The 24,845-nt window shown below is 39.2% G+C and overlaps 1 protein-coding gene across 2 annotated transcripts; it reads left to right on the forward strand.

The window, feature by feature from the left end:
- The first annotated feature begins 3,356 nt into the window (after nucleotides 1–3,356).
- On the forward strand, nucleotides 3,357–5,202 carry LOC105181949 (uncharacterized). Of its 2 annotated transcripts, none has more exons than XM_011139038.3 (4): nucleotides 3,357–3,896; nucleotides 3,984–4,100; nucleotides 4,339–4,495; nucleotides 4,588–4,807. In XM_011139038.3, exons 1-4 carry the CDS (start codon nucleotides 3,558–3,560, stop codon nucleotides 4,680–4,682), a joined length of 708 nt encoding a protein of 235 aa, XP_011137340.1. In that variant the 5' UTR covers nucleotides 3,357–3,557; the 3' UTR covers nucleotides 4,683–4,807. The 2 variants fall into 2 exon arrangements, with proteins under 2 accessions (XP_011137340.1, XP_011137339.1); XM_011139037.3 differs by having other exon boundaries at nucleotides 3,361–3,896; nucleotides 4,577–5,202.
- Nucleotides 5,203–24,845: the final 19,643 nt, after the last annotated feature.

Genomic DNA, 24,845 nt, shown 5'->3' on the forward strand with positions numbered 1-24,845 from the left:
AGTAAGCAAATCGACCACACAATCGAATCACAATCGAAATTTAAGGACGCCATTTTAAAACTTACGAGAATAATTGATTGTGATTGGTTAGTTTCTTTACTGCTTACGTCTTACTGCTTACGTTCATTTGTGTGTGATGGCCTATAGGCGGCAGTAAGCTTTCAAAACACTTTCGTGTTCGTACGACGTCATAGATTTTGTCGTCACTTCCTACTTTTGTTACTGTGGCTCGCGAGGTGAGGCAGTCGCAGACTAGAAACATGGCGGAACCCATAGAGGAGTTGACTTTTATTGACGCAGAGGACAATACGGAATATAAAATAACTGTAAAGCATAAAGATGGAGAAAAAGCACGACGAGGTACCAATATGCCATTAATATATAATTAATAATTTGTATATTTAATAAATATATATATATATATTTTGTTATGTTACCATTATTTTGTGGTTCACTGGATATTCTCTGCAAAAAATATACTGCAAATATTTTCGGCTTTATACAAAAAATAGTTTATGCATAATTTTGCATCATTAACTGCGTCTTGAACTGCAAGTTAATGATTAATATATATACAGGGTGCACGATTTATCTGAAGACATTGAAATATCTCGAGAACTATGCATTGAATAAAAAAAAGTGGTTAATGAAAGTTGTTAGTCTCGAAGGGGGACATCCAATGATACCAAACTCGACCTCCCACCCCATCCCCTGGAGGTGGGGGTTGGGGGCAACTTTGAAATCTTAAATGGAAACCCCCATTTTTTATTGCAGATACGGATTCTACGCCACAAAATACGTAAATTTTGTTCGAAACTTTTTTTTTTATTCGTGATAGATAGCGCTGTAATCGCAAAAAATTATATTTTCCGCAATTCTCCAGAAATGATCATTGTATTGAGAAATAAAAAATACCTGTTCAATATTTTTAAAGAACATAATAAAAGTTATTCCCCCCCATCCTCTCGGGGTAGGGTGGGTGGTAATGTTCAAATCTCAAATGGGAACCCGAATCGAAGAGGGAACTGCTCGACGCGCCATTGTGGGTGTATGGCGAACTACGGTTTATTATAAAAGGCAGTGCAATGCTATCTATCACGAATGAAAAAAATTGTTTCAATAAAAATTTCACGTACAATCTAATTCTGCAATGAAAAATGTGGGTCCCCATTTGAGATTTGAACGTTATCACCCACCCTACCCCGAGAGGATGGGGGAGGAATAACTTTTATTATGTTCTTTAAAAATATTGAACAGGTATTTTTTATTTCTCAATCCAATGATCATTTCTGGAGAATTGCGGAAAATATAATTTTTTGCGATTACAGCGTCATCTATCACGAATTAAAAAAAAGTTTCGGACAAAATTTACAAGTATTACAATTTAAAAGTATTTTGTGGCGTAGAATCCGTATCTGCAATAAAAAATGGGGTTTTCCATTTAAGATTTCAAAGTTGCCCCCAACCCCATCCCCAGGGGGTGGGGTGGGAAGTCAAGTTTGGCATCATTGGATGTCCCCCTTCGAGACTAACAACTTTCATTAACCACTTTTTTATCCAATGCATAGTTCTCGAGATATTTCAATGTCTTCAGATAAATCGTGCACCCTGTATATGCGCGTAAAGCTAATTGTTACAAACAAAATTCGAGTCTTATATGAAAATAAGAAATCATCAAAGAAAACATCAAAATAAGAAAATATCGCTAAAAATTCTTATTTTAAAATATATCCCGGCCAATGAAGGCAAGAACAGTAGACGCATCAACATAAACGGTGGCAGCACAAGTCCTATGTACGTCTCCAGCGCACTAGTGCAGTGCTAGCAATAAAGTGAGCAGCGCAAGCCGATTTCAAAGGCAACGCCCGCGTTTCAAGAGGTAGTGGGGGAATTCTTATTTTGATTGCGCTGGAGACATACACAGGACTTGTAACACTCCTTTACGACGAAGTTATTACATTGATGTAGTAACTCAAAGTCATTTGGTGAAGAGGCTCAAACGTGGAAAATCATTTCATTTTTCGGCCTTTTATATTGGTACTAATGGAAATCCTTGACTCACTCGAAAGTTATTAAGTTATTTAAAATAGATAAGCGTAAATGTGTAAACGCAACTCACCTTAAGTAGGAGTTATAACATTGGGTGCATTCAGTACTACAACCGCTCACTGAGCGCTAAGTGAGCTCTTGCATCTAATTGGTACATACCTTTAGATTTAAAAAAATATACACCAATCAGATGCAAGAGCTTACTTAGCGCTCAGTGAGCGGTTGTAGTACTGAATGCACCCATTAGCGTTACTAAGTCGAAATTAGAAGCCGTGTAAACATAGTCATAAGCTGCGTTCCGATATTCACTGCCAGTGCTGAAAATCTATAATATATGTGATACAAACTATATATTTTCAGTACCGATAGTGAATATCGGAACGCAGCCATAGGGCCAGAGCACAGGTTTTGCATAACGCATAATACATAACGCATAAGAGCATAAACCAATTAGTTTTCTTCATTTCCCTCCTCAGGACAGAAATGAAGAACTCTGATTGGTTAATTCTCTTATGCGTTGTGTATTATGCGTTATGCAGAAGTCTATGCTCTGGTTCCTAGACTGCACGTTCTCCCAAATTTCAAGAGTGGGGGTATAACTCTCGTAGAAAAGGAAGCACTCTGTTTTTACTGTTCGTTCTCTCTTGCACAGTCCCGATGAAAGGGGAATAGGGGCGGTGATTACTGTACAGTACTGTACAGCAACTGCTTCCCCTATACCCCTTCCATCGGGACTATGCGAGAAAGAACGAACAGTAAAAACCATTGAAATAAAACCATACTGGAAGGAGCACTCCTTTGATCTCGCATGGTCAGAGCTGAATGAAAGAGATAGTTAAGCTGGGACCGTGTTATCCTTGTCTAACTGCAGCGATCACGTGATTCGATATATTATTCAGTCTGAAAACATTTACCTTTGCAAACATTTTCCACACACCTAAAATTTATTTGATCAACGAAAATTTTTAATAAATAATAATTTTCGGAATCGGAATAATATTATATATATATATATATATATATATGTAGAGAGACGTTGGTACATTTCCGAAGATGGATGGAAATGCACCAATGAGAACGCAGTATTTTCATTTAGCAAGCAATCCAACACGAAAACAAGCACCGTGTGCCGCTGGCTTAATAGTTACTAAAGCCAGCGGCACACGGTGCTTGTTTTCGTGCTGGATTGCTTGCTGGATGAAAATACTGCGTTCTGATTGGTGCATTTCCATCCATCTTCGGAAATGTACCAATCACAACGCAATATTTTCATCCAGCAAGCAATCCAGCACGAAAACAAGCACCGTGTGCCGCTGGCTTTAGAGTGAGCGCTTTGTTTTCTGAACGCACCAGTGTTTTGCTAAAAGCTAAAAAACCTAACCTTCTAAATGTATATAAGCATATACGGTAATATAATAAATGTTAAGTATATATAGTATAAACTCAATCCAAACTCAAATAATCAAAGTTTATTAAACATCGTCTGATATTTAATAAATTTAGTAAACATGACAGACTATATATACGATCAAGAAGATTCAATAACACATTTGAATACACAATTAAATAAGTCAATGGTTTTAATGGAGGATGCTGTATATACCCTGCCTGCAAGCTCTCGACGCAGCAAGTCTATTAAAATAAGTACAACAACACAACCACCTAGCGTAACCAATAGTCCTGTGGCTAAATTACGCAAAAGTATCTTAAAAAAGCCTGATGGATCATTCAGTGAAAAATTAAAGGACAACGAAGTTATGCAGACAAGTTGTAATATTGAAAATATAAACGATGTTGTATCACAAAAATTGGCATTGTCAATACCAGCTTCTGCAAGACCTCGAAATGTAAGTGATATAATAGTATAGATAGTAATTATAAGTTTTCATTTATAAGGCATAATTGAATGGAAATTATCTGTACATATGCTATAGCTTGAAGAATTTATTCAAGAAGGAATATTACATGTGGAATCTATATCTTCTGAATCATTTAATTTGGATGATGTAACTGATAATGAAGAAATTTGGATAATGGATATTCCTAAGTCGGTGAGCAACAGTATTGGGATTGGGATTCTTTATACTTATTCTAATAGCTTGAGATAGGAAATTGGAAAATAATACATATATCTTATATGTATATAATACCTCAGTACTTATTTTTTATTATATAGTCTATTTTTAGTCTGATATTTTAATATAAACTAATAGCAAAAATGGAGGAAAAATAAGATAAATATTTTAGTCCATTTTTTGTCAGGTTATAATATATTTTACTGTCATATAGATAGATCCAAAGGAACTCCATGGTCAAAAAATAAACCTAAGTGACAAATCAAAACTTAAAATTAAAGAGAAACGATATTGCGCAGTTGTCCATGACATCACATATAATATTACATGTGTCTTTAGAACTGGAAGGGAAGAACCACAATATAAGACTGGTAATTTTTTAATTTATTAGAATATCTAGAAAGAATGTGTATATCTTTAAATTATATATCTGTTTTATAATACTTATATAGTGAATATCAAGCCAGTTGGCTTATTAACAGTAAGAAGAAAATTATCAGGAGCATTAAGAATGGAGCCTACACCTTTACAAAATTGTACCATGCCAGTGTTTCCTGATGAGCTGAAAATAAGACATCCACTTCTTGGTATTAATTATGATGGCAAGGTTAGAAAAAAATCAAAAAAGCATCACTCAGTTAAAAAGAAGATAAAATTGTAATATCATATATTTTTATCAAAGGACCTCAAATTTTATTTAACAAATTTATCAGATTTTTATGATATTATGATATAGGTATAAAGTATAATCTGACAATGAAAAAATATCTTAAGCAAATCTTGATAAATATGCACATAAAGTCAACCTCAAAAGTCTATGACCTTGACATATGTTATTAAGAATGTGTTCCTGAGTGTTATGCAAAAAGTTGCAGCCGTCGCTTATTCATTAAAAAGTTATTACCAAAAAAAGTTGAGGTAATTATGTATATTAAGGGATACCTCGCCGATGATCTTCAATTTCATATATATTATTAAGGACATAGCCCTAAATAACTTACAAAAGGTTCCAGCTGGCGGTCATTGTTTATTGAAATGTTATTAACAAAAGAAGTTTCATTAATCCAACGTAATTTTTCAACACAGTACATTTGACATCTAAAACTTGCAGAAAGTTACTTTGAAACACAGTATATATAAGCGAGGGAGGGATTCCGTCCCTCCTGTACTCCCTCTCCAAGAAAATCCTAACCTAACCCAACGTATTGCATCTTCACATATTGTTCAGTGTGAGTTTTAAAAGTTTTAATCTTTTCAATACCTAACAACATATAAAGATGCAATAAGTTCGGTTAAGTTAAGATTTTCTTGGGGAGGGAGTGTGGGGTAGAGGCTTCGCCTTTTCTCCGCTTATATGTACTATTTAACATTTTTTAATGTTACTCGAGATTTGATGTATATTCAAAATATATTATCTGACCACGAATTATTTTATAATAGTAAAATATGTATACGTTGTTACAAAATCACATACATTTTATTTAACTTCTTTTGTTAATAACTTTTTAATGAAAAATGAGCGACAGCTGCAACTTTTATATAACACTCAGGAACATGTTCTTAACAACATATATCAAAGTCATGGACTTATGAGGAGGTTGACCTTATGTGCATATTTACCCAAATCTTTTTTATAACTATTTAGTTTCTGCTTCATAATTGTGACTATCAATTATAAATATACAATATATATAATGTATAGACTTTCATCGAGTTATATAATCTTAAAAGTATAACAAGTTTATTATGAAATATATAATTAATAAATATACATTAAAATTATGCTATGTAATTTACTCAATACAACATTAAGAGGCACACCGTGTCTATATTGCGCGAAACCGCGAGATCAAACGAGGCGAGATATTCATATCTCAGCAATGGCTGAACCAAACGAAGTTTTTTTAGTTCCAATCGATTCGGCCCTAAAGAAAAGGAAGCAAAATGTTCTTGTGATTTTTGTGTACGTTGTTTCTAAGTAGAGTATTTTAAGATAAAGTCCGAATCACGGAAGATTTCGATTCAGTAAGAAAGAATGTCGGACGCACAAGAGTGGCGATACGCGTGAATCTTGCTTTTCCGACACCAGGGGCGCTACGAAAGCGCTGAAGAAGCAGACAACAGTGAATGCGAGCGAGTAAATGAGAGATATGCTAGAATACAGTATAGGAGAAAATGTGCGAGAGAGAGAGAGAGAGAGAGAGAGAGAGAGAGAGAGAGAGAGAGAGAGAGTGAGAGAGAGAGAGGGGGGGGTGAGCGGGTGGGAAGGGGGGTGAGAGAGGAGTGAAAGAGAACGAGAGGGGAGAGAGAGAGAGAGAGAGAGAAGTGAGAGAGAGGAATAATGAGATAAAGAGGAATGACAGAGAGAGAGGAGTGACGGAGAGAAAGGAGTGAAAGAGAGAGGAAGGGAGAGAGGGAATGTCTAAAGATAATAAGGTGAGAATATTGTTAAGCACGATACGTTGTGTAGCCCGTCATTTGATGACCGGTCAGCTGATGCTGAGCAGACGATACGATGGGCCGTGTCATTGAAAAATCAATTTATTAATAGTATCCAATATTTACAAAAAATATCTATTTAAAGGTTATTATTATTCAAGAAAAACCTAACGACAAAGAATGTACGTAACATAAGTTTTTACATGTAAAATTTATAAAACTTACCTTTTTAAACAGAAAGGTAAAAAAGGCGCCAGTATATAGGGTGTCCCATTTAACCTGACAAATCGTAATATCTGGAAAACTACATGTTGGATAAAAAAAGTGGGTAATGAAATTTGTTCGTCTCGAAGGGAGACATCCAATGATCTCAAACTCGACCTCCCACCCCACTCCCGGGAGGTGGGATGGGGGGCAACTTTGAAATCTTAAATGGGGAACTCCCATTTTTATTGCAGATTCGGATTCTACGCCACAAAATACGTAAGTTTCATCCGAAACTTTTTTTCTGTTTCGTGATAGATGGCGCTGTAATGGCAAAAAATTATATTTTCTGCAATTCTCCAGAAATGATCATTGGATTGAAAAATAAAAAAATACCTGTTCAATATTTTTAAAAATATTTTTAAAAAACAACAGTTATTCCCCCCATCCCCTCGGAATAGGGTGGTAACGTTCAAATCTCAAATGAGAACCCACATTTTTCATTGCAGAATTAGATTTTACGTGAAGTTTTTATGGAAACAATTTTTTTCATTCGTGATAGCGTTGAATTTTTCCGAGAAACTACTTTTAGCGTTACCCAGGAACCACGACGAGGACGTAATAGCTTTCTGTTCCCTTCGGGGTGCTTGTTTTAGGTGAGTTCCCTCGCCTCTCACCATCGGGGTGCTTGTTTTAAGTGAGTCCCCTCGCTGTTATTATGTTTTTTAAAAATATCGAACAGGTATTTTTTTTTATTTTTCAATCCAATGATCATTTCTGGAGAATTGCAGAAAATCTAATTTTTTTGCGATTACAGCGCCATCTATCACGAATAAAAAAAAAGTTTCGGACGAAACTTACGTATTTTGTGGCGTAGAATCCGAATCTGCAATAAAAAAATGGGGGTTTCTATTTAAGATTTCAAAGTTAAGGTGGGAGGTCGAGTTTGATATCATTGGATGTCCCCCTTCGAGACGAACAAATTTCATTACCCACTTTTTTTGATTCGACATGTAGTTTTCCAGATATTACGATTTGTCAGGTTAAATGGGACACCCTGTATACGCAACACGTATTGTGTTACTTTTAGAAATTTCAAATTCAACTTATTTTTTTTAAGGTATGTATGTGCACATAAGTTTTTACAAGTGAAACTTATATAAAACTTACCTTTTTAAACAAAAAGGTAAAAAAAGGCGTCAAGTATAAGCGCAACACATATTGTGTCATTTTTAGAAATTTCAGATTCAAATTATTTTTTTTAAGGTATGTATGTGTACATAACATAAGTTTTTACAAGTAAAACTTATAACTATAATAAAACTCTACAACATTATTTTACTGTACAAAAGAAATAATATATTAAAACAGTAGCCCCAATTGAGAAACCTAACATATACAGTGGCGTGTAAAAGTTTTGAGCCATACAATTATTATTATATATTCATTTCATAATGAGCACTAGAAATTTTACACATATATAAACAAAATGTGTTTATTTATTCTACAATTATATAAACTTTACAAACTTTTAATAATTCTAAATATTAGGTCAATCGGAAAGTTCCATCCGTTTTCTTGTAAAACGTATGGCTTTATTTAAAAAACAAAATGAAAAAGTACACCAATCAAAGTATTGTCCATCGTTAACGATTTTTCCCATCTTTGGGTCAGCAAGCAAATTCCGCGGCGAAAGAATGACTAATCTTTGGAGGCTATCCAGTCAGAGACCCATTTTTCGACGTTTTGATAAGAATTGAAGCATTCCTCAGCAAGTGCGTATGCCATCGACCGAAACAAGTGGTAGTCGGAAGAGACACAGTCTGGTGAATAAGCTGCATGGGGTAACACTACCCAGCGAAGTGCTTCTAACGTTTCCTTGACAGATTTTGTGACGTGAGACCGAACGTTGTCATGAAGTAAAATCACTTTATGCTGTCTCGTTTCATATTCTCGTCGTTTTTCGTGCAATGCTCGGCTCAAACGGATCATTTCTTCTTTATAGAGATCCCCTGTGACTGACCACTGACTGTGTTTGACCACTTTTCAACAGCTCATGGTACAGCACACCCTTCTGATACCACCAAATACAGAGCATTGCCTTCTTTCTGTGGATATTCCGCTTTGGCGTCGATGTTGAGGGTTGGCCAGGATCGCAAATAGTTTTTCGACGTTTGGGATTGTCAACATAAATCCATTTTTCATCCCCAGTGGTGATACGATGTGAAAACCCCTTTCTTTGTTGCCTAGCGAGCAGAATTTCGTAGGTGGTTTTTCGCCTTTCAATGTCTCTTGGCTTCAGTTCATATGGGACCCATTTTCCTTCCTTGTAAACCTTTCCTAAGGCTCTCAAACGATCGGAAATGACAGATTGAGCACAATTTAATGTTTCTGCAAGTTGCTTTTGCGTTTGACATGAGTCTTCGTCCACCAATGCCTGCAATTCTTCGTCTTTGAATACTCTTGCCTGTCCAAAACGATCTTTGTCCTCTACATCAAAATCACCAATTTTAAAGCGTCGAAACTATTCTCTGCATGTTTTATCGGAAGGAGCATTATCACCATAAACTTCTATAAGCATTCGATGAGCTCCAGCTGCAGTTTTCTTCCAATTGAAGCAAAAAATTAACACTTCGCGCAAATGACGCTTATTTGGCACAAATTTCGACATTTTCGATGCAGTAAAAAACAATGTTATTGATACAAACGTATACTTTTATGTACTGAATGTTATTGACAGATGTCAAAACAAACTATTAAGCTTCGTTTAGACATTACAGGTTAACGACAGCTCTAGCTATAGCTACTTGTTGTAAACGGACGGAACTTTCCGATTTACCTAATACTTTATTTTTATACAATGTCTTATTACAAACAGTGCAAAAGTATTGCGTCAAAAAGTTTTCTTATGCATAAGGAAAATATGTTATTGAAAAATAATAACAGAAAATGTTATCAACGATTTTTTAAACTTAATACTTTGTTGCCATGCCTTTAGAAGCAATCACTGCAGCACAAAGGCGAGGCATTGATGCTATTAAATTAGAAATGCGATCTTGAGGTAAATTTTGTCATTGAGTTTGCAAATCTTGCTACAATTCAGCTTTATTGGAGTGTTTCTTATTTCCTGTATGTATTTTGAGTTCTTGCCACAAATGCTCAATAGGATTCAAGTCCGCCGATTGCGAGGGTCAGTCAAGAACTCGCATTTTTTTCATGATGAAACATTTTTTTATTAGTTTTGATGAATGTTTGGGATCGTTATCTTGTTGGAAAATCCAATCACGTGGCATGTTTCGAGTTGCATATGGCAGCATATGCTGTGTCAATATATCTCGATACATTATAGCGTCCATAGTACCAGTGACCAATGGACCAACTCCATTATAAGAAAGTGATCCCCAAACCATCATGTTACCTCCACCATGTTTTAGAAATTTGATATCTTGAATTATATCTTGTGTCTGTCGTATATACTTTCTACCGTCACTTCCGAATAACTGAAACTTTGACTCGTCAGAGAAAAGTACTTTTCGCCAATCAACTTCAGTCCAATGTTCAAATTTCCTTGCAAAATCTAATCGAGCTTTCTTATTTTTGCACTAATTAATGGTTTTTTTACACCAGCGCGTCCTAAAAATCCTACTTCCATTAGACGTCGAGATATTGTACTTGAATAACATCAGCAAAATTTTCTTCTCGTAGTTCTCGAGAAATATCCATGGTAGTTTTTCTAACATCTGCTATCGACTTTCTTTTAATCATTTTATCGACGCGCTTTATAATTTTGCGAGGTGTACCATTTCGTGGTTTATCAGCTAGAGAGTTCGTCAACTTATATTAAGCAATAATCTTATTTAGGGTACTTTTATCAATTAATAAACAATTAGCAATTTCGCGAGAAACCTTTCCTTGTTGAGAAAGATTAATCACGGCTTCGTGTAACTGAAGGCTTATATGTTTCGGCATTGCAGTAGACAATAGACTGAACCTTAGTTAAAGCAAATATTTACGAAGAATTTTCATAAGAAACGTAAACAAACCAGGCTCATAAAGTCACAACAAGAATACGGCTCAATACTTTTGAACACATGTAAATATTATATGACTATAAATAAATAGAAACTATGCAATTTCAAAATTTTGTAACTGTACTATTATTTGTAAGAATGTTATGTCAATTATTTATATAATTAATTTTTAGAGCAAATCAATATATTGTCATGTATCTTAAAAAGACACTATGGCTCGAAACTTTTGCACGCCACTGTATACAGGGTGTTTGATAGCTGATCATGCAGACGAAAGTTGGAGATAGATTGGGTGTAGCCGAGAAGAAAAGTCATGTACCATAATGTCAAATTGCCAATAGTTATCGAGTTATTAATTAAAACATATGAGCCAACGAGCGCATAGAGAGCGGAGAGCCACCGCAGTAAGCACGTAGACATTTGATACAGGCGGAGTCAGTGAGTGACGGTAGGCGAGCGCGCGCGGCGAGGGGTAACGTAAACAACAAGAGGCGAACGCGCGCGACGAGGAGCGAGCGAGCGCGAATGACGAGGAGCAAGCGAGCGCAAGCGACAAAAGGCGAGCGAGCGCGACGAAGAGTGAGAGAGCGCGAACGACGAGGAGCGAGCGAGCTATAAGGAAAAAGCTGTAAAGAAAAAGCTCGCTCGCTCCTCGTCGCGCGCGATCGCCTCTTGTCGCTTACGTTGCCCCTCGCCGCGCGCGCTCGCCTACCGTCACTCACTGTCTCCGCCTGTATCAAATGTCTACGTGTTTACTGCGGCCGCCCTCCGCTTTCTACGCGCTCGTTGGCTCACATGTTTTAATTAATAACTCGGTAACTATTGCCAATTTGACATTATAGTACATGACTTCTTCTCGGCTACACCCAATCTATCTCCAACTTTCGTCTGCATGATCAGCTATCAAACACCCTGTATATGATTATTATATACTTAATAACAGGGTGAGAATATTGTTAAGCACGGTATGTTGTGTCGCCCGTCATTTGATTGCCAGTCAGCTGACGCTGAGCAGACGACATAATGCGCCGTGCCCTCGAAAAATTAATGTATTAATAGTATCCAATATTGTACAAAAATATATTTTTAAAGGTTATTATTATTGAAGAAAAACCTAATGACAAAAGATGTATGTAACATAAGTTTTTACATGTAAAATTTATAAAACTTATCTTTTTAAACAAAAAGGTAACAGAAGGCGACAAGTACAAGCGCAAGACGTATTGTATTATTTTTAGAAATTTCAAATTCAAGTTATTTTTTTAAGGTATACAGGGTATCCCATTTTAATGTCCCACTCCAAATAACTCTTCAGTATTGAAGTTTTAAGGAAAATGATCTGAATAAAAGTTGTAGGGATTTAAGTGAGCTACCTTATGATGACCTTGACTTTGACCTTGACCTCTATTTTCAAGGTCATTTGAAGGTCAACTTGCGTTTTTTTTAATGGGGACCCTTATTTTTACACATATTTATTACACTGTTTTTTTCTACTAGTTAATTTGAACAACTTTGTCTAAAATATTTTTTTACTTGTCTAATATTTTTTTAATATTTGAGGAAAACTTGATAACTTTTTCAATATTTAACTTACGATATCGCTAACTATTTGTCGGAAGGAAAAGTGGTACTAGAAGAGAAGTGGTACTTTCTTGCTTTATTTAGTCTCAAGAATATATTGTTACAATAGCGCCTTGATTTTTATTAATTTGATGATTTTGAAATTTCCAAAAATTAGTAAGTTAACAAAAGTCAAGGCACTATTGTAACAATATACTCTTGAGACTAAATAAAGCAAGAATGTCTAGTACCACTTTTTCTTCCGACAAATAGCGAGATATCGTAAGTTAAATATTGAAAAAGTTATCCTCAAGTTTTCCTCAAATATCTCAAAAGATACTAGACATATAAAAAAATGTTTTAGATAAAAATTGTTCAAATTAACTAGTAGAAAAAGCAATGTAATAAAAGATAAGAGTTTAAAAATCACAAGTTGATCTTCAAATGACCTTGAAAATAGAAGACAAAGTCAAGGTCATCATAAGGTAACTCACTTAAATCCCTACAACTTTTATTCAGATCATTTTCCTTGAAATTTCAATACTGAAGAGTTATTTCGGGTGGGGCATTAAAATGGTACACCCTGTATATGTATACATAACATAAAATTTTGCAAGTAAAACTTATATATGTCGGGGAGGGAGTGCAGGCGCAGTCCCTCTGACTCCCCCACCCCAGTTCGCCTGGCTGACACCCCGATGTGATTTTAGCCAGTAAGAATTCGGCATAACCACCACCCCTTGGGGGGGTATCCATTAGGATTTCCCCACCATGATAAAAAAAAGTAAAACTTATATAAAACTTACTTTTTTAAACAAAAAGGCAAAAAAAAGGCGCCAAGTACAAGCGCAACACGTATTGTGTTATTTTTAGAAGTTTCAAATTCAAATTATTTATTTTAAGGTATATATGTGTACATAACATAAGTTTTTACAAGTAAAACTTATAACTATAATAAAACTCTACAACACTATTCTACTGTATAAAAAAGTGATATATTAAAACAGTAGCGCCAACTGAGAAACCTAACATATATTGATATATATGATTATTGTATATTTAATATTTTTAGAAATCTCAATTTCAAATTATTTCCTTTTTTTAAGATATATATTATGTACATAACATAAGTTTTTACAAATAAAAATTACATCGTGTTATAAAAATTTAACACGTTTATTAATAGTGTCCAAGATTTAAAAAAATCTGCTTAAAGGTTATTATTATTCAAGGAAACCTAACTACAAAAAATATCTATAACAAATTTTTGCAAGTAAAATTTATCATTATCTATTAGAACACTGAGTTATATGATTATTTTACTTGTTATTATAACAAATTAATTATTATAACAATGCAATAAAAAATATTTAATACAAAATATCTTGGTGCGGCTACATCAAAAACTATATCGAACTAAAACTTGTTTAATACATGACAGCATTTTTATTATAATAAAATATACTTATAAATTCTCTCTATACAAGGTGTTATAAAAGTCCCGGAAGAGCAGAATAACTCGAAAAATATGAGTCCTAGAAAAAATGCAAAGTACTTTTTATTAATTAATATAAATATAGATTTTTCATGGCTATCTGATGGTGACCTTGGATTTGACCTTGACAATGACCTTGAAGGTCATTTCAAGGTCAGGTCAATTTTTTAAATAGGACCCCATACTTTTGACCCCAGAAATGAAAAGAGCGAAAAATTTTACGTTCGGATATGATTTTGAACACTGCCAAATTTGACCTCTGAAGGTCATATAAAGGTCTAAGCTTGTTTTAGACTGAAAACGCGAATATCTTCGAAAATGCACCTGCTAGGGAGCAATGTTACGCATAAGAATAAGGATGTAGAGGTCAACGAGGGATATTCAGCCGTGACCTTGCCCTTATTCTCAAGGTCATGAGTTAAGATTATTATTAAGGTCAAACCGGACTTTTTTAGGACTAAAAATCCATATTTTTGACCTAAAAGTGACAAGATTGAAAGATTTACGTTCGGATATGACGTTTTCAACCTTGACCTTGTTCTCAAAGTTATATGTTTTACGTTACTTCACTGATCGTGAAATCTAGACTTTGAAAGTAAAGCGTCTCGGAACCCGACCACTGAAGGCAAGGTGTCTTAAACCTGACCACTGAAGGCAAGGTGTCTCAAACCCGGCCACTTAAGGCAAGGTGTCTCAAATCCGACCACTGAAGGCAAGGTGTCTCAAATCCGACCACTGAAATCAAAGTGTCTCAAACCCGACCACTGAAGGCAAGGTGTCTCAAACCCGACCACTGAAGGCAAGGTTTAGTTAGTCCCGGCCACCGAAGGCAAAGCATCTTGTAACTCGGCCTGAGATTACAAGAGATGTTCAAAATGTTCCCCATTGACCGTTTGACAGTGTGTTTGACAGGTTAAGGTTGAAAACGTCATATCCGAACGTAAAATTTTTCAATCTTGACACTTTTAGGTCAAAAGTATGGATTTTTAGTCCTAAAAAAGTCCGGTTTGACCTTAATAATAATCTTAACTCATGACCTTGAGAATAAGGGCAAGGTCACGACTGAATGTCTCTCGTTGACTTCTATATTCTTATTCTTATTCATAACATTGTTCCCTAGCAGGTGCATTTTCGAAAATATTCGCGTTTTCAACCTAAAACAAACTTAGACCTTTATGTGACCTTTAGAGGTCAAATTTGGCAGTGTTCAAGGTCATATCCAAACGTAAAATTTTCCGCTCTTTTCATTTCTGGGATTAAAAGTATGAGGTCCCATTAAAAAAATTGACCTGACCTTGAAATGACCTTCAAGGTCATTGTCAAGGTTAAATCCTAATAGTAATCCAAGGTCACCGTCAGATAGCCAGGAAAAATCATAAAAACCCAGTACTTCGCATGTTTTCTAGGACTCATTTTTCGAGTTATTCTGCTCTTCCGGGACTTTTATAATAGCCTGTATATATACGGTGTCGTGTTTTATTTAAATTCATATAGAGTAATTACTCGTTTATGGGTGAAACATTTCTCCAATATTAAAATGTCTAAAACTCGTACAATAGTAAAATATAAACTATTTATTTATAAATACATGTAATCTAAAATGCTCTTAAAATAGATATGTCAAAATAATATTAGAATATGTTGAATATTAATAATATAATATATTTGTTGAAATTAACTTGAGTCTATCGACATGTATTATATTTATAGCGCGATATTGTATACTTTTATTTGAGCTTGAACTTCTATATGAGTGTAAACTATATAATAGCTCGCGCACATTGCAATCGTTCGTTTTTTGTTATAATAAATTATAAATCTTCACTATAGAATATACATGTCGAATGTGCATATATTCTACATATTTTGATATTTTTTTATTCAAAGATGTTATTCTTATTATAATTGACGAAGTGTCAATGATATCTAATTTGACTTTTATGTACATATACCTTCCATGTAGTTTTTGGTGCAGTCGCGCCAAGATTTTTTGTATTAAATATTTTTTATTGCATTGTTATAATAATTTATTATAATAACAAGTAAAATAACCATATAACTCAGTGTTTTAATAAATAATGATAAATTTAACTTATAAAAATTTGTTATGGATATTTTTTGTAGTTAAGTTTTTCTTGAGTAATAATAAACTTAAACAGATACTTTTTTTTAATATTGGACACTATTAATAAACGTGTTAAATTTTTATAACACGATGTAACTTTTACTTGTGAAAAGTTATGTTATGTACATATATATCTTAAAGAAAAATAATTTGATAAGTTTTACTTGCAAAGACGTATGTTATGTACATAATATATTTCTTAAGAAAAGGAAATAATTTGAATTTGAGATTTCCAGAAATATTAAATATTCAATAATCATATATATATATATATATGTTAGGTTTCTCAGGTGGCGCTATTGTTTTAATATATCACTTCTTCTGTACAGTCCCGGTTCCGCGGAGCTGGTCTGGCCCTCGCCAGATCGATGCAGACCCAAGGGGGACCTGGATGGCGAGCTCGCCGCCTGTATGTTGATGTGGTCCTCTCGATCGCTCTCTATGGGGCGCCCATATGGGCGATTCGGGGGTACCGTACTGTATCATACCTAGCCGGCTCCCTTCCCGTGGAGCTCTTCGCACAGGAGCGGTGTACCCTCTACTGGAGGATGCGCGAGCTCCGCGAGGAGGAGTAGGGACTAACGGCCAGGGGCCTGGCGGCCTTGAGATCCCAGGCCAGAGCCTGGACTTTGGAGCGATGGTCGGCCATCCTGGCTGACCCCTCCGGGTTCGGGCTCCGAACGGTCGAGGCTGTCCGCCCCTGTCTGCCCGAGGTGGCGGACAGGAGAAGACGTGATCTCTCTTTTCATCTGGTGCAGGTGCTGACCGGGCACGGGTGCTTCGGTCGGTACCTACACCGGATTGGAAAAGAACTCACCATGGACTGCCATCACTACTCAGCAAACGAGGACACGGTGCAACATACGTTGGGTTCATGCCGCGCATGAACCCGACAGCGCCGTGTCCTCGCCCGAGTAGTGGGGTGCCGGGTGGAGGCCCACTCGCTCCCGCACATGGTTCAAGCCATGTGCGGGAGCGAGGAGGCGTAGGGGGCGGCGGTTTCCTTCTGCAAGGACATTATGTCCCTGAAAGAGGCCGCCGAATGGGAGCGCCGACCTGGCAACCGCCGCAGGGAGTTAGGAGGCCGGCGGCGCTCCCCGGGGTTGAATAGCGGACCCGAAGTGGCGCCGGCCGAGAAGCCGCCCCCGATCCGTCGGGGACCTCGGCCGCCTCGGGCTCGCCTCCGTACGCGCGGGGGAGGGCGACGGGTGTAGAAACCTGCCTCCCCCGCGCGTCGGTAAGGGTTGGTAAGAGGGGAGTGGAGGCTCGTTTTGGGACGGGCCCCACTCCCCCCTTCAGGCAAGGAGGGGAGCCAGGAGAGAGAGTGGGTATTCCCCCTCTCCTTAATTATAACTGGAAGGCCAACCCGGCCGAGGTACAGCGCCCCGACTCCTTTTGTGGGAGGGGCGCGGTAGTCGGGCGTGGAGCTCTCGGTCAGAGCCCTGGGGCCGGGATGTTGGGGAGGGAATGCAGGAGTAGTTCCCCTGACTCCCCTCGTCACGGCCCGATCGGTAGATATCCTGGTGGGGTTTTAGCCGGTAAGTGTCCCTGCCGTCCCAAAGGGGCGGAGGTATCCATGAGGATTTCCCCACCGTTATAAAAAAACTTGTACAGTAGAATAGTGTTGTAGAGTTTTATTATAGTTATAAGTTTTACTTGTAAAAGCTTATGTTATGTACACATATATAGCTTAAACGCCCCCGTGGGCGACTCCTTGTCGCGGTGGGGAGCTTGAAGGTCCCAATAATGTACAGAGCTGTGCCGGCGAGGGCTTCGGCCTGGCAGGTTCTACCATGCCGGAGTGATCTGTACGGAGAGACTGGACTAAGTGCGCCTAGGGATGTTATGGCGGTATGACTTGATGGTCATACTCGACCATTTTTGTAGTCGAGGAGAAGGACCCCACCCCTCCGACATTGCACATCGGTGCTCCGGCAGTCGGAGGGGCAGGATCTTACCCTCGTTTGTGGGAGTTCCCTGAGAGCATTGCACGCTCCGGCAGCCCGAAGGGACGGGCCACACTCGGGTCTGCACATCGTGAGGGTTTAGGACCCCTCACGGTACCCGAGGTGGCGGGGAGCTCCGGCCGCTCGGACCTATTCCAAGGTCGAGGCCGGGGCCCCCCAGGGTGAGCTCGGGGGATAGCGATCGCATCATCCCTAAAATCATCCCCCGGGCGGTGTGTTCAGTGCTGGCTGCCGTGGGTGAGCGGTCCTAGTAGATTGCGACATCGGTGACCTAACTCCTTCCACCGGGCACCCCGCGTGGCGGCGTTCCTGGAGGTACTCCTGAGGTCGGAGGCTGGGGGCCCCTGAAACCGGCCCAGCTCCCAGTAATGGGTGTTGGGACGGGAGTAGGGGGCTGGAACCCCGTGCACAGGATGCCTCTCCCTGGGCCTGCGGTATAGACCGACTCCCGGGGGGAACTCGGGGATACCGTCAGTTCATGTTTCTGGCAGTGCGGACATGCCCGGTCGGTCGAGCCTTCAAGAGTGGTGAGTGTTAAACTCAAATGGCAGATTCTCAACCTATGGTTGGGGCTTGACGGAACGGCGATTGATGATCCCCTGACTTGCGAGCCGGGGGCGAATCTCCCTTCCTCCCCAACTATCCCCCCGCTAAGTCCCGCGGCGCGCGGTACCGTGGAGGGGTTCATTTCGATGGGCCATAAGGTGCGGTGTCAGGTTGAAGCAATGCGGAAGCATTCCGATCCCTGCCGCAGAGCACCCTCTGAACGGCGTCCCTCAAGTGTTTTAGCCGGTGCAAATCCGGCATAACCCCTGGCCCCCTCCAGGGGCCGAAGGTACACATAAGGGGTTCCACCTGAGTGATAAAAAAAAACAAAAAAGAAATATATACCTTAAAAGTGCGGGCGAAGGGGGAGTCTGTCATTGGTTTAACGTGGGCTTCCCCTTCGGCCACTCAGATGTTCCGGGAGTGGTCAGTGGGGATCGAGAGCGAAACGCTCTCTCTCCCTCTCTCGGACTATAGATATATAGTGTGGTCCCTTAGTCTCCCCGACCCTCGGCGGGTGCTGGACCGCCGCCCAGAGGAGGGGAATTCTCTCCTCCCCGGAAAGTGGGCAACCAATCAACTGGACGTGGACAGGTTCCAGACGGTCATCCTCGTGGCTACCTGGCACCTCGATGTGCCAGGTGCGTGGGACGCCAACCCCCAGGAGGAGGCTAGAGAGTTAGTGCGCACCGTGGCGTCAGTCTGCGACGCCGCAATGCCACGGTCCCACTCCCGCCAGCGCCAGGCCGCATACTGGTGGACGGAGGCTCTCTCCGAGCTTCGGGAGGACTCCGTCCGAGCCAGACGGGCTTATGCCCGGGCGCGGCGACGAGGCGGGGAAGCCGCGAGGGAGAAAGAGGGCTACCTCCGAGCGAGAAAAACCCATAAGGCCGCCATCGTCGAGGCCAAGAAGGGAGCCTGAGAGAAAATGGTAAACTCCCTGGAAGAGGATTGGTTGGAGGTGGAGGTTGGACGCGCACTCAGCGCAGTCCGACTAGTGGCGCGCAGGTCGAAAAACCTTAAGGGGACCTGCGTGGCACTGTTGAACCGCGCCGTCGCGACCTCTGAGGCCGCTCTGTCGACGCTGATCCGTGGGGGCGCCCCTATAAATGGGCGATCGGTAAGATTCGCCCGTGGGCGCCCCCACCAACGGAGGCCTTAGACCCACAGACCCTCGAGGGGCTCCTGGACACTCTCTTCCCGAGAGTGGAAGGGGGCCCTCCCCAGATCCCTGCTCCTGAGATGCGGGAGGGGGACTGGGAAGAAAGCCTAGAGGTCACTCCAGAGGAGTCCACCATGGCCAGGAAGAGACTCGAGGCCAAGGGCAAAGCACCTGGTCCCGATGGCATTCCTGGTCACACCTGGGCTCTCGCCCTCGGCGAGGGGAGCCTGTCCGCGGCCACGCGGGACATGATCAACGGGTGCCTCGGGGAGGGGGTATTCCCCCCAGAGTGGAGGAGGGCCAAGCTGGTACTCCTCCCGAAGGATAGCAAAGTCCCGGTAGTGCGCCGACCTTCAGGCCGATATGCCTGCTGGACGAAGCAGGCAAGATGCTGGAACGCACCGTTGCCGATCGCCTCGTCCAGCACTTGTTCTCGGAGGGGCCGAATCTCCACGACCAGCAATATGGGTTCAAGCTCTGACGGTCCACGCTGGACGCAATCCAGCACGTCCGGGACCTGACCCGCACGGTCGTGGAGGAGGGAGGCGGGGTGCTGCTCGCAATGTTTTTGGACATTAAGAATGCGTTCAACACCCTGCCCTGGCCGAAAATTAAACGGGCTCTCGATCACGGGATGCCTGTCTATCTCCAGCGTATCCTCGCGGCCTACTTCAAGGACAGGAACCTCGTCTACTCGGGGACAGGCGGAGTCCAGGGTTGGCGTCCTCGGTCCCCTGCTATGGGGTGTCCTCTATATCACGTTCGACCGGATACTTCGCTCTCCCCTTTCTCCTGGCTGCCACGTCATCTGCTATGCAGATGACACGTTAGTAGTGGCCGGGGGGACTGAAGGGAAGCCCGCCTCCGAGTGGAGCCGGCACTGGAATTCGTGGTGGGCGCCATTCGAGACCTGCGGCTGAAGGTGTCACCCCAGAAGGCGGAAGCTGTCTTCTCATTACAGCAGTCGTGGGGCGCCACCGGAGTCCTGGGTCCCGGTGGACGGAGTCAACGTCTGCGTCGGGCTCACAATTAAATATCTGGGCCTGACGCTGGTGGAATTTTGGGACCCATTTCAAGGGCCTGGCCCCCCCGGTCCGGAAAGCAGGACTGGCTCTGGCCGGCCTGATGAGGACCCAGGGAGGCCCCCGGATAGCACGCTCGCCGCCTCTATATCGGTGCGGTGTTCTCGATCGCCCTCTACGGTGCGCCCATATGGGCGCCCCGACTTATGGCCTCCGACCGCTGCAAAAGGCTTTTGCGCCAAGCCATGCAGTCGGTGGTCGTGAGTGCAATCCGGGCTTATCGCACAATTTCAAAAGAGGCGGACTTAATCCACCCGCCCATCCACACCGTGCGCGTCAGTAATAGAATGGAGAAGAGGAGTGGAGGCCCGGTTAGGGCTGGGCCCCACTCCCCTGCCCCCCTACCCACCCAGTAGGGAAGTGGGAAGGGGGGACGAGGAGGGAGGAAGGGTGTCTCCTCGCTCCATAATTTAGACCAGAAAGCCAACCCGGTCGGGCAACCGACCGGGGCACCGCGCCCTTGACTCCCTTAGTGGGAGGGGCGCGGTACTTGTGCGTGGGGCTCCCAGAGAGCCCTGGGGCCGGGATGTCGCTGAATCGACATTTGTTGCAAATTCGAAATTGAATATCTCGACACCTAAATATCCTAGTAGCAAATTTCAAAAACGGTTTGAAAGCTTTGAAACCGTACTTTTCGAAAGATCTATCGAAATTGTGCGCAACGATATTTTTTCAAAATGGCGGGTGATAAAAAGGAGAACATGAAAAGTTGCTAAAAAAAGGTTCGAGCGTGCGACGGCGCATGGAGCAAAGTAAGTGTCGCAGTTCAATGGGACGAAAAGTACCTAAAAGTATAGAATGTTTTCTTTAAAATACTTCGTTATAGAGCTTGATGCGATACTTATTCACTGAATTATGCAAATTTAACAAGAAAACCGCATTTTTAGCAAAATTTGGAACAACTCAGTGAAAAATGATCACATCGAGCTCGGACATCGCAAACACGGATCTTTGATTATCAATTTTGCATCCTCTCACTTTATCATCCGCCATTTTGAAAAAAATGGCCGAGCATAATTGCCATTCAGATATTCTTAAAGAGGACGTTTCAAGCTTCATTTTGCATTTCTGCGCATATTTGTATCTTCATTATTTACCAAGTTATGATCATTTGAAATTTTGTAATTTTTTCCCAAATTTTTAGTGTACTGGGTTTTTTGCGTTTGAGTGTATAAGCTAGCTATAAATTTATTCCTTAAATTTTCTTATTCTCTCTTTTCCTATTTTAAGTATTTACTATATCGATGTCTGCTTCAGTCCTATGTTAATGTTAATTTTATTTCAAGGTATGCTATTTAGTATTATTTTTATGTTATTTAATTGTTTGGTAATCTATCGCTTACTAAACGAAGCAAGAAAGTAGAAAAGAGAGAAAGAAAAAGATAGATAATTCAGTAAATAGTTGCGATTAGTAATGATATTATATTGTATTAACAATAAAAGACGGCAGAGGTACTTGTTGATTGCAGAAGTGTTTGTAGGAGGCGCTGCAGTTGGATTAGTCGATGATAGATAAAGATTTGATTGGATAAGAAAAAGTATGGTGAGTTTTGGCGAGAAGATAGGGAATTTTAATTTGGAGGGACGTTACACTTACGTTCATTTGTGTGTGATGGCCGTTAGCAGTCTAGTGTATTATATAGAAATCTGTGGTCCAGACTCTTATTAGAGGGTCTCTAGGCTCGGCTAAAAGCGGCCCGTGACTCCTCTCCTTCTACTCTCTGACGGTGGATACTTTTCGGGGTCATGTATTGAGTCGGAGTTAGCAGTCTACTTATACTATAGAAGTCTGTGGATCTCACCCATTGAATAAAGAATATAAGGAAGGAGCATTTTGCGATATATGGTGAAATATCGATAATCGAAGTAGGTGTAGTTTTGTGACGTATAACTACGTCATAGTAGACATTACCGGAAGCAAAGCAACAGAGTATACTTTGAATAAAAGAATATAACTTTGTTTAGAAATGTAAAACATACAATAATGTGAAAGAAGTTTTTGATATATGCTTATTGTACGATTATGAATTTTGTCAAATTTATAATAGGAAAAAACTTTAAAATTTTGTTTATAATTATGTAAATATGTGTATATGCGTGCACGCTGACATATATATTTACAAAATGTGCATGCTTAAATAAAGATACGACATTGAATGCTATAAATATATCTTTTACTATAAATTTTTAACTCTTATAAGAAAATTTAATAACTCGGGAATTTCATTTTATACTTACAGCTTTTGTATAATGAAAGAATAGGAATAATTAATGTAACATATGTTTGTTACAAATATGTTTACGCACACGTTTAGGTATTTATTAGGTATTGGGTAATATTAAATAGTAATAATATTAATGTAATAAATTACAAAAAATTATAAATATATATATATATAGATTATAAATAAATTGTAAAAATATATATATTTTAATAAGGAAATATATATAATATAAATTTGTTTTATAGACAACTGAATAATACTAATGTTATAATTTTTCACTCAATATAAATGCAATGTAACAGGTGTGTTACATTGTAGTTAGATTGTTTAATGGGAAATTATGATGTTCTATTGGTGTTTATTAAGACATATTATGCAAAATACATGATGAAGTTGAATGGCAGAAGCAATTGCGTATTTTCTGTACGGCATAATTCAATTTTCAGTGATGATCCTACTTTTCTTATTATTATCAAGATACATTGAGAATTTCCTCATGTCTATCCCGCTGTACGTCCAATTGCATATTATATGTTCTAAAGCAAAATAAAACTGATTAAATTATTTTAATAAGTATTTATTGCCCCTTAAACAATATTAATTTGTTATAAAATGATCTAACATAACTTTGGTTAGTTTCATTAATTGCACGTTTACAAATATAATGCACACGTAATTTATAATATTCCGCAATAGTTATCGTAATTAAATTAATCACATGCTCTTCAATACTTTGTTGCTCATGAATAATAAATAATTCTAAAAATATTTCTTTATTAAGGAATTGACGTAAAATATTTTGTTCTAATTGCTTTTTTATAGATGCTGTATAAAGCTCATAAGATGAATAAGTACGTAGCATTACTTCACAATCCATACAAATACGTATTAAGTCATCGCTAGGAAACGTACGTTAAACCTCCCTTATTTTTAAATTCTAAAAACGTATTTTCTAAGTTATCTTTAGTACCGACAATCGCCGAGGAACAATCTGCGCACTTAATTGTAGAAACTAATTTTTTCGCAATAAAACCACTAATATAAATGACAATTTATTTCGAATATTGCAATAAATTAGTATGATATACATAGTCATGGTCGAAATTTATGTTTTCTTCTAAATCTATTAATTTTTCAGTTAAAACGTGTTTGTTAGTATCATCCGTTTTCCTATTCCATGTAGAGCTACACTTTAAGATGTTCATATGTTGCAAGAGTATACAATTGCCCATTCCGTGTTCTCGAATTTCAGCATAAATTAATATTTTTTTGTAAGCAGAAATGAATTGTCTACAAGTTGGATTGTTATTATATCCACCGCAAGATCTAATGGACCCAAAAAATAAGTCTAGATGATCTTGTGACAATTTGTATGCTAGTATAAATGTTTTCATGCAGAAACGATTCATACATGCAAAGCAAACTTTTCATAGACGCTAACACGCATAAAAGCTCTGTCTTTCTGTTAGACTTTAAAATGAAAGTTCCATTGCGGTCTTTTAATGTACATATATAATCAGTTAGAAATGCAAAAAATTCTTTTAACTTTTCAATATTTTTCTCGCACAATGCTTGTTTGTAATTATAATCAGAAAATTTCCTGGAATTTAGAATATCGAAAGCATCATTCATTATTGTAATAAATTTAATTAAGACCAGTATTAATAAAATTTTCCAATTTTAATGTTGTGGAACAAAATGTTAAAGCTTCCGCAACAGATTTACTTAATAATTGAGTAGCCAATTTCACCTTCATTTTTTGCTTAAAGAAGTCGCTTAAATGGCGTCTATTTAGTTTATTACATAAGTTCAATTCTTCTTATTCCTGCAGTTCATTAAATTTTTTAACATAATGAAAATTAATTTCCTCATTATTGGAATCTAA

The sequence above is a fragment of the Harpegnathos saltator genome, unplaced genomic scaffold (assembly GCF_003227715.2).
Source record: "Harpegnathos saltator strain DR-91 unplaced genomic scaffold, Hsal_v8.6 scaffold486, whole genome shotgun sequence".
Taxonomy (NCBI): Eukaryota; Metazoa; Arthropoda; class Insecta; order Hymenoptera; family Formicidae; genus Harpegnathos; species Harpegnathos saltator.